Raw genomic sequence first — 11,254 nt, 5'->3', positions numbered from 1 at the left:
TTGAAAATAAAATAAATACAAAAATAAAAAATAAATCTGTCTTTGCACATGTATATACGTGATCTGGAAACAGATTAGATACATAGAATAAAAAATAAAGTAGATATGGGGTACATACATATATTAGAATCAATAATAATGAACATTTATTGTCTTATAATCGTTACACGATAATACATTGTAGAATAAATCTAAACTTCGAATAATGTAATCGTCATATTGAATAATTGTATCCTTTATTTCAATGTGATTGAACAATTATTATTAACAAATTATCGTCATAAATTCTTGTCATTTAAAATTGTAAAATACGTAATGTGTATTGCAATATGTGAAGTCATTTTCATAAAATGACCGAGTACTCCGATATAATTCGCTTTGCAATCGATAAAATAGCTGTTCTGTGTGTGTAAACTTACTACGAAATTGTTTAAGTAATATTTGTATATATATATATATATATATATATATATATATATATATATATTGCGAGATTAAAAAATATTATATACAGCTAGAAAACTATCCAAGATTCTTATAAGTAATCAGAGAACAAAGTAACTCGTTTTATTACGACCTCCATCGAAACAGGTTTGAGAATTAATACTAAATTGTACAATAATCACACAGAACCGGTGTGTGAGGCAGTTTTAAAGTTGACACATGTCTCTTACGTGTATATCGATATTTAACACTTTGGTTTCCATCTTCGCTCCTACACGAAATTCACGACGCGCTTGTCAATACGAATCATTCTCTCTTTCATAGTGTGTAAAATATATAAAAAAAAAAAAAGATTATAATTAATATATGTATAAAAAATGCACATTTTATATACACAATTTATTTTCTCCATTAATTAAATTGTAAATTGCTTAAGCAGTTATTTGTAAATCTTATTTTTTTAGAATATCGAACAGTAAAAATAAGTTAAAACTTTATTTAAAAAATGTCTCTTGCCAAAAAGGATTACGATTTGATTAAGATTATAAAAATGAGTGTGGTAAATAATGGCATTCCAATTTTTCTTGCTATGTACCCACGTACATAAACCGTACGTGAAAAATTTCACAATTTTAAACTTATTGTAAAATATTACAACATTATTGCACGCGGCATAATATTATACATGATTATTGCCATTATATTCTGTAAGTTATTATTATTTGTCCCTAATGTGCACAAGTGTATTGCATATAAATTTTTATCTAATAATCTTTAGATAAGTTGCGAGATATGTAGCAATTGGAAGACTGTAGTTTAATTATATACGCTTAAACATGCGCTCAATAATTGTTCGAATACATGTACACAACTGTGCAAGTTGTATAGAAAAAATCGAGATTCGAAAATATCATAACTTTTAAAAAGGCCGGAATTTTTTAATTTCTATAAAGTCGAAAATAGCCGCTAATGATACTTAAAAGGATCATAAATGAAATTGATTGTCTTGTTTGTACAGCGTTCTCGAAAATATGTTTTGATGAGTGATTATAAATGTATATTTACAAAATATGCGATGCTTTTTTTTGATTTTACACAACAGAATAAGAGAATCCTTAATTCTATGATATAAATAAGATGAGAATGGAGTTTCTGTGAAAACTACTGACAACGAGAGAAAAAAAAGATGAAAGATAAAAATTAGCGTAAAAATTCTAACTCTATTAGAACTCTTTGCGTTCGTCAGATCTTAAGTACACTAACTTCACATATGTCAGTCAGGTAAATTTATCCTGAGAATAAAAGGATAATCTTCACATTACGATCGTGTAAACCATATACTTTAAAAATGGTAGAAATATTCATTTTATATATTGCAGAATCTCTGTACATCGAATCAATATAACAACTCTCTTCAACAATTAGTTTACGCTGTTTTCAAAATAGCTTTATCATGTCATATCGATATATATTTACGATATAATCGAAAATTAAATCGGCAGATTGCGTAGTGACGCAAGCAGATGTTTATTAAAATAATATTGCGAAATGATTTGAATAAGAGATATAAAGAGGAAAGAAAACAGAGAAAAAGAAAAAGAGACCGCTCTTCTTAGTAAGGCTATTCTTAAGTAAAGTTCCGTCTCTAGACGTCATTTCTTGCAGTATAGTGCGATGCAATGTTAGTAGAGATCTATCGCATCGATCTGCATCAAGTAAAGCTCTGAAATGGGCAAAATCACGATGTTTACCCGTTGAATTATTAATTACTTTTTAATATTACCAGCAATACTGCCCGCAAAATCTCACAGGTGTAATTACAATATAATTATCGAAATAATAAAGTTAGTACAAATGTCTGAAATTATGACAACTTGAAAAATACTAACAGTACGTAAAGGGTTATAATTAATGCACATTATAAAATTGCAGCTTCTTCAAATCTTATATTCATTAAATTTTCTTTTTGCTGAATTAAACGCGTCGCGTGCGCGACTAGCACTATCAAAAATAGTACCTTTTTTTTCATTAAGATGTCCCTGTGAGGCGACATTATCACTCATTTTATGTCTATGATTTATCTATTACATCATTTACTGATTAATATAATTGATTAAATAAGCAAAAGATTCTATAAGGCCTGTTTAATCTATTATTTCATCTTCGATAAGAAACATTCAGCTCGACATCGCTCGACACGACTATGTATCAGATTACGGTATCCTGATAAGCAGGTGGTCCGCTGAGGACAAACTGTCGCTGACTCTGCCTGACGATGTCAGTGCGATTCGGCACTTGCGGCGTCGCCCTGACACCGTGATAATTACTGTAGCTGGACCTAGCGCTGGCCGGCCGATTGCTATAGAGTTCCTCCAGGTCCTCGCCGTTCAGACTCTGCGTGCTAGTCTGTTGGAACGTAGGGTTGCTCTGGCCCTGCCACTGCATCGCACCGAGCTCGCCGGAGGTCGCCTGCCAATTGTCGGTGAGGTTGCGCGTGGAACTCGTGGTCGCGTGCTGGTCCCAATCGCCAGGAGGGCTCTGGCCAGGGGCTGGGAAAGCGGACGACGCGTTCGAGTAGTTGTTGGAGGAATCCTGGTTCGATGGCGGCGGCGGCGGCGGCCACAGAGCCGGCGACGACACTGCCATGTTGACAGCTTCCGGCTGCCAGTTGCGATCAGCTGTCGCGTTACGTTCGCGGTCCCAACCGCCGATGGTGATCCTGTCATAGCTGAAGGTGCGATCAGACCCCTGCGACAGCGTGCTCACGTTCTGATTCGTCAGGGTGCCAATGCAGCTCGACGGGCCTGTGTTGGCATACAGGTTCTCCTGATGGTCCATAATGCGGTTCACCGGGTTCTTGCGACGCGACTGACGTAACGAGCTACGCCGCGTGTTCGAACGTCGCGTGCTGTCCCGCGAGATGACAGATCGTCGCTTCACCCGGCGCGGCGTCATCGGCTTCGGTGACACGCTGCTATCATCCTGCATCGTCGGTGGTTCCGGTTGCGAGTACTCGATGCTGTAAAGCGGCCGCAGCTGCTTCTTCTTCCGCTTAGTTCGTGCTGTCGGAGAAACAGAGAGAAAGAGAGAAAGGCGGTCAGAGAGATTTTACTACGCACCACGGCTTTTTCTTTGTTTATTCGCAATCAATTACTAACGATGTTAAGAATAATAATAAAGCAAAATTAGTTATGCGGTATGTAATTTTTCATAAGTACTGTAGACTTTAATTAAGACTTTAATTTGTGTAAAATAAGATTGTTATTTAATTTCAAAACTTGTCTTTATATTCGTTTACTAACACTAAATGTGTGAATCTCTTGTTCATTTTATTTCAAAATATTTTAAAAATAATAATTTAATTTGAATTTTGTAAATGTATTTGCATCCTAAGAAAATTGCAATTTATTATATCCATAATCCTTAAATATATTAAATAGTAGCCTGTGTGTAATATAAATAAAATTTTTGCAAAAAGTTGTATTGTAAAATGTTGTTGATTTTTCCAAAAGATATTAAACGTTCAATTAAAACTATAGATTTGACGATGACTAAGAAATGTAAAGATAAAGATTCCCCAAAAACCGAATAGCAGGAAATTGTTAGAACAGGAAAAGAAAAGAGTGAAGGGTTAATAAATAAAAAAAGCAAGCAAATAGTAGCATTGCATATTTATTGTTCCCAATTAACTGCACCAAAGTAAATAATGTGATACAGTAGTTAAATACAAAATTAATAATAACGGTCTTAAAAAAAAAAAAGATAAATATGTTTTACAAACTCGAGATGCTCAATAGAGACTGTAATTGATCCAAAATATAAATCTGAAGTGACAAAGAAATCTTGTGTCATTTTTACTTCATTTGAAAGAAAAAGTTGTTTATTTAAAGTGCCACTGTAGAGAAAAATAATAAAAAATATTCCATATTAAATAAATAATTTTTTTCTCTCTCTATCATCTCGTAATATTTTCGTACTATAAGTACTACATTAAATAGTACTGTATAAAAATAAATATGTACATCATTATACACATAATTTAATATGATTTTCATACTCTATTATTATGCTCTACAAACAAGATATTATGTATGTGTAACTATATATATATCTCAAAAATAAGAATCATATTATATATAATACGTTCACACATTCTAAAAAATATTAAATTCATAAATATAATTATTTCTTTTAATTTTTTTTTATCTCTCTGCATAACATTTAAGCAGTTATGTAAGCTATATTTATATTTCTTCCTTAGAGCAGTCTTTTCTGTGTAATTAGCATAACAATTAATTACATGCTAACTCTACTTTTTGATTTTTGCACAAAGAACTAATTTATTAAATATATATTTTTCGTGATGTCACTTCAGATTTCATATCAAATAATTAATAACAAATTACTAGATAACATAACGCAAAAAATCAGTCACTTATATAAGAAACGTCAAAGTGAATAGAAATTATTCTAAACGTGTTTGCCAAAAGAGATATCTAAAATTTTACATTCCTGTTTTAAAAAGAAATTGTGTCTTAAAAATATTTCCATATGTAGTAAATAATTTACCTACGTGACTTAATCTATACATTTAAATATTACAAAAAACGACTACGAAGATTTTAAGGAATCGAAAAATACTCGACACTCTATTGAAAATACAAAAAGGTCACAACTACCATGCATTATTAATAAAGAAAGATCGATTCGCCGATTTTTTTCATCTTTAAACATTGCAGTTCAATCATATCATCTTTTATATTTAAACTAAAGACGAACACTTTTAAGACAAACTGTGTTATGTCCATTTCTCTTGATATTTTTTTTGCAACATATTTATCGAAAATTATACGATTTTTTGCAAAGTATGAATTTATTGTAATTAGAAATTTATTGTTATTGTGGAAAAACACGCGACATAAATTTATATAATATTTGAAAAACAAAAAACTATTTTTTTTTTAAATCTAAATGTGTATTTAAAATAAATAATGATAAAGTTATACACAGTTGAAAAGGATTTATGTTTATGTTATCCATACACATATATTTCAACTGTTTTAAGCTTGCGAAAAGTGAAAAAAATCGACAAGTCGCATATTATGGTTTCATTTAATTATCCTACACAATAAAAATTGTTTATAGCACCGGGTCAAACTCAAAACTAAACTCTAAGTAAGCTAATTAAAAGCAGTCTAATATCGTTTTTATAGAGTATCAGCTTGAAGTCCTTAGTCATGTGTAACTGGCATATAACATAATTCTACAGAAATGAATTATTTTTGACACACATAGAGAAAATCTAGAAAGAATGCAAAACAATATAGAGTCCGTCAATTTCTCCTACAAATTTAAAAACTGTATTAAATAAAAGTGTAGGTGAAACTTGACATTTAAATAAAAACATTTAAGTTCTAGTCACATGCTGTGCTTACGTAATAAATACGTTCCTCTACGTTGCATACAGTGAAATGTCTCGATGTATACAAATTTCAACGTATCTCTAATCAATTTTCATATATTATAGAGCGTATAGAAATATTCCACGTGATCTTAAACAACTTTTATATATATATCACAGTACATACATCAAGCCGTATTCGTTAATCTATGGAGAGCAATACGTGTAAATCATTTATAAAATAAATAATTCACAAGTAATCATATATACTCTCTTCTGTTTAAATATTAGCGATGTCTTTTAGCCTCTCCCAAAACATTAATCTTACTACTATCATTAAGATGGTGGCCATGATAAAATTAGTCCAACATTAATTAAATTTGTCATCACAGCATTGATACCTTAATTATTTGTACGTGTATATATCTGAAAGTGTAAAAAGATTAAATTTGTGTGTATATGTATATGAATTACCTTATTTGTATATAAATAAGCAACATTTATGAATTAGTAGATAAGTCACACTACACTGATTGTTCATATGAGAGCAATGCTACTGAGCACACACACAGTTCGACATCAGTCAGTTACTTCGATGCAGATACGAAGAACACTGTTAATGAGTTACACAATATTCAAAAAGTAATTATATTTTTTGTTTTTAATCGACAAAGATCGCCGAAGGGCAGGGCGTCTATTCTACTAGGGCTAACTATACTAATGTTCCATCTATTTGGCAAGTATAGGAATTATAATTGTTACACGTACCGCACGTGGACGTCGTGTACGCGGCAGTATAGAAGTTCGTATAAAGCTAATTTTCTCGCTAACTCTTCTCGCTATAAGAGAGCAGAATACTGGTAGGGGACTTTTTGGTAGGCAATCTTATCTGCCAATCGTGCTCGAAGAGAAGTGTCATGAAGAGAGAAACAAGTAGTCGCGTTTTCAAAAGTTCGCGTACAGAGACAAGGGCCGGCTATCTCGTTTCGACGATCTGTCATGCTCGCTCGAAGATTGATGCTGATCACCGGCCAATCTCGGATCGGAGTAAAACGATCTCAGAGGATGTTCGCGCACGTGATCGATGAAGACTCGTCGTGGTTTAGCCGGGTTCCTCGCTTGCTTCACCGCGGTCGAACGACACTTGATACGCGCGACCGGACTGTACTTGGCCAGGTGCGGGTAGTACAGCTTGTTTTTCTGAAATCTCAGCTTAGCCGCGCTGTCCAGCGAGTCGTACTCGTCGTACACGGGCGACACGGGCCGCTGCAAGTGGTCCAACGGGTTCGAGTAATCGACCGAGCAGTCCGGGTTCTGAAAATCGCGACTTGACGAGCGACTACTGTTACTACGGACCGTGTCGTTCCTGAGATTGACCACGTCTTTGCTTTTGCCGCGAATGGAACCCAGCAGCTTCTCGCCGCCGTGTTTCGGGAAGCTCGATTCGCGATAGGCAGATTGATGAGAGCTAGTCGTGCCGGTCGGATAATTATTTTCAGCGGAATTTTTGTGGGAATATGCGGGTGGTGGAAGAGCCGAGTAGCTAACGTACATAGGATGCAACGGTGTATGGCCTGCCAACCCAAAGTCATCACCTCCAACAAAGTCAACTGAAATATCATTTAAGAATCCAACGCATTAGACGAGGTCGACTGACGACAGGCGGGGAGAATAAATAATGCGTTAATGATCGGTCGAAGAAGCGAATACACACGATGTGTATAATGTCTTGTAAATATTATTATGTCCGATCTTCTCCCATAATATTTTACGAAGAAGAAATATCATATCTTCATAGATAACATTTGGTCCTATTAAGATGGCATAGTCTGCTTAATATATATTTCAATTAGATATTTATAAATATATCTTTACTGCAGAGAAATACCAATACTACATAATACCATTCCTAGATATTCAAACATAATACCGTTCATGCTAAGATTAAAAAAAAATACTATCTGAACAATATCATATGATAACAATAATATCAATAATATAATAGATCAAATCACAAATCGCAAGATGCAAAAAGTTTTATACGCTACATGTTAAAACATAATAGTACACTTTGTAGTTTCATAATCGTACTATTATTTATCCGTGCTAAAAGATAGACAAATATATGTTGCGTGCAATTAATGATTAAGCGGACTTACCAAAATGGAGGATCAAATCCACCAATGAAATCAACTGTAACCGATAACCCTCTTTTCAAGCAATAATAAATAATCGCGTGTACTTACACATAATTAGTGATAAAAGATAATTTATCAAAGATAATTTTATATTACTAATTAAAAGGATGTGCTCTTACTATATGTGCAATTGTGCAATTACAAATATATCCGCTCTCTGTATATTTATATACTCAACAATAATATAATAGACACTAACAAAAGTGTATGTGAGATAATTTAATAAAAAATTTAACTTAACTCTTATAAAATAATAATAGAGCCTTTGGTTTTTAAAAAGTATTCAACTTGTAAAAAAAAAGATTATTAGCAAAAGAAGTATCATTTTATATCTCATATAATTTTCTACCATTGGAATATTTAAATTTATAATAATCATAAATTATATAAAATAATATCACGAGTATTAATATCACATGTCATGTTTTATTCTTTTAAAGGTGGAATAAAATGGTTAGTTGATGCTGTTCAAATATAATAACCACATCCTCCTTTCAGTTGCTTATTATAAACCACAAAGTATAACAAATCAATTTAACTTTACATTACAAGGAAATATTACATGTATATTCTTTAAAACGTGAAAGTAAAAGTGCACTTGTCTCTATATTAAATTTTTAAATCTTTTAATTATACTTGACTATATTTTATAATTAGAATCAGAAATCATAAATTATATTTAAATTAACTTAATATATAATTGCTAAATACTTACAGCTATCATCTTCTTCAAGAAACACTTTACTGAGACAGATTCCGCCAACAACCGCCATAAACTGAAACATATAAAATGCCTGAATTTTGGAAAACAATATGTAATAATATATATAATTTATCCAGCTATTATGACATTGTTACATAACATTGTATATTATATAATGAAATATTAATTCATCACTTACACTTAAAATACATTGCGTTGCAGCGTGCAAAATTTCTATCACTTCATAGTCCAACACGCAGTCTGTTACATTAGTGGGACGTGCAGGTCTAAAGAGTTCTGGTTCCGTCACATCATAAACAGCTTTGCAACCTGGCCCATTTACATGCCACCAAGAAAAACTACCAGTACCCAGATTGAGAATATCGCTATTCTGAAACAAAATATTACATCCATAATGTTTATAACAATTTATAGTATTGCATAAATAAATATCTATAATTTTCAGTGCGTATATTCAGATGCAATATATTAAGATACTGTGCAGTCACAGTTTCTACTTACTTTATCCAGTATTCCTACGCTGAGGTAGAAGCATATTACAAATACATTCCATCCTAGCCATAATATATTCCATATACAATACTGAAACACAAAATTAATATATACATATATGTGTATGTGTTTGCAATTAATAAAAATATAAAGAAAGCATATTTCTTTTCTTGCTTTCTTCTTTTTTATAAATTTTTATGTAGAGAAACACAATTTATGGATATTATATACACACCGATATGATATATTTAGGTCTATATTGAAAGGCCCCAAAGAATCCTAGAATTACGAAGATAATATTGAAGAAGTTGACCAGTATCGGGGCCCACATAAACCCCAGAAAGTCGAAGACCTGACGTTCTATGGTGGTAATCTGTAAATGAAAATATAAAATAATAGATTAATTGTAGAATGTATGTATTGAGTATGCTCACTAAAATATAGACTAAAATTTTTATGGAACAATAACTTTAGTCCATGTTTCAGTGGAACGTATCTATATTAATAAGCATCCAACAAAGAATGTAATACAAAGTAATATAATCAAGTGACACCCAACAACTCAATTTCTGCTGATTCTCTTGTGTGCGTTCTTAATCTACATCAATTGCTTTATGTTCTAAATACTCAGTTAATTACCCTGACAATGAGTCATAGTACTTGTGATAGCACTACATAACCATGTACATACATGATAAACTGTCTAAAGCTTACATCATAAATTTCTTCATATGTATGTGAAAAAATTCATTTTAATTTATTGCAGTCAATAAAATTTTAAACATATTTCTCTATACAAGTTCAATCATAAAAATAAATCATACATGTTTATTTATTATAACATAACAGGCAAAATTAAGAAACAAAGAATAAGTATATATAATGCTAAATCGATTAATATTCGAAAAATAAAATATACAGAAAATACAGATATAAAAAATTAAAAAAATACATATGCAAATATATTTATTTATAAAGTACTCTAATATATAAAAATTAAAACTTCAAAATTATCTCTAATTGAATTTATTTTCCAGATATTTACTTTATTTCACAAATATATAGAGAGAATAATATTATATAATTAATTACTTAATTATTTAACAAATTATTTCTAATAATCCAACAACTTGAAAACAGAATTTCACTCTATTGTTCTCATATATTTATTTCCCTTTCTAATATAAAGAGTAAGTTAATCATTGCACATAAAAATAAAAAATACAAGTGCGATGCCCATCGAGCAACAATAAAATCACGGTACAAAATTTTTTTTATATAAAAATTCTCCGAAGTAAATTGCATAACCCAGGTCGATAAAACCATACGATAATTCAAACCGACGATAAGAAAAACGTAGTAACGGCATTCTCCAATTTTTCCACCAGAATTTCCGCTCGTAGCATTGTGTGTGTGATTAACAAGGGGGTATCGTATATCGCCATCGGGGAGCTCGCAAGATGACACACTCAAAATTCTTTTCACTGCACGCTACATCTTACGTAGTACATGTATACATATGCAAATCAGCCAGGAATATATATCGCGGTCGAACCGAGAGCTGGCATTTCCGCGTTATCCGGATTAATGTGCACTCACCAATTGTAGGATGCATATCGTCAATAGAAAGTGCCTTCTGCTGCAAATTCCCATATCATTTGGCCGAGCTCCACTCAACGAACGAACGAGGAGATCACGACGATGACGAGGACAACGAGGATGATGAAGATACTCGCGCGAACGGGCATCACCACCTTAGGACTTGCCGATGAACCGTCGCCATTTTTCGCTCTCTGTTCCGTGTCGCTCACGCGGACACTTGTTCCTCCCGCCCTACCAGGCGGACCACTGGTCTCTGCTCTGCAAGCTGCAACCTGCAACTGCTGCTAGTTGTGAGTGGCGTGCATGCATGCACCGTGCATTCACCGTGGTCGGGCAACCGCAACGCATACACGCGTTCCTCGTCACGGTCGGTGAACGACTGCCACCACCACC

General features: G+C 32.7%; 1 protein-coding gene across 10 annotated transcripts; it reads right to left on the bottom strand.

Moving 5' to 3' along the window:
• Positions 1–142: 142 nt before the first annotated feature.
• Nkain (sodium/potassium-transporting ATPase subunit beta-1-interacting protein) lies at positions 143–11,249 on the bottom strand. 10 transcript variants are annotated; one of them, XM_072907932.1, is made up of 7 exons: positions 10,859–11,240; positions 9,495–9,632; positions 9,269–9,349; positions 8,946–9,137; positions 8,759–8,819; positions 7,398–7,455; positions 3,365–3,506 (listed from the first exon to the last, which is right to left on the bottom strand). In XM_072907932.1, the coding sequence occupies exons 1-7, from the start codon at positions 10,910–10,912 to the stop codon at positions 3,497–3,499; spliced, it is 594 nt and encodes a 197-aa protein (XP_072764033.1). In that variant the 5' UTR covers positions 10,913–11,240; the 3' UTR covers positions 3,365–3,496. The 10 variants fall into 10 exon arrangements, 8 of the variants coding, with proteins under 8 accessions (XP_072764029.1, XP_072764033.1, XP_072764034.1 ...); XM_072907933.1 differs by lacking the exon at positions 7,398–7,455 and adding an exon at positions 8,005–8,038 and having other exon boundaries at positions 3,368–3,506; XM_072907935.1 differs by lacking the exons at positions 3,365–3,506; positions 7,398–7,455 and adding exons at positions 3,881–6,271; positions 8,005–8,038.
• Positions 11,250–11,254: the final 5 nt, after the last annotated feature.

The sequence above is a fragment of the Anoplolepis gracilipes genome, chromosome 16 (genome assembly GCF_047496725.1).
Source record: "Anoplolepis gracilipes chromosome 16, ASM4749672v1, whole genome shotgun sequence".
In the NCBI taxonomy this organism is placed as follows: domain Eukaryota; kingdom Metazoa; phylum Arthropoda; class Insecta; order Hymenoptera; family Formicidae; genus Anoplolepis; species Anoplolepis gracilipes.
The sequence above is the reverse complement of the archived record's forward strand: the minus strand, read 5'-3'. Positions and strand labels throughout refer to the sequence as shown.

What these genes read in the sequence shown, in the direction of transcription:
- Nkain (XM_072907928.1), bottom strand. Translation starts at nt 10,912, where the DNA reads ATGGGAATTTGCAGCAGAAGGCACTTTCTATTGACGATATGCATCCTA. An exon ending in GACCTAAATATATCATATCG is followed by an intron (nt 9,350 to 9,494) that starts GTGTGTATATAA and finishes TTTGTGTTTCAG; the next exon opens with TATTGTATATGGAATATATT. An exon ending in TCTTGAAGAAGATGATAGCT is followed by an intron (nt 3,507 to 8,758) that starts GTAAGTATTTAG and finishes TTTCTCCGACAG; the next exon opens with CACGAACTAAGCGGAAGAAG.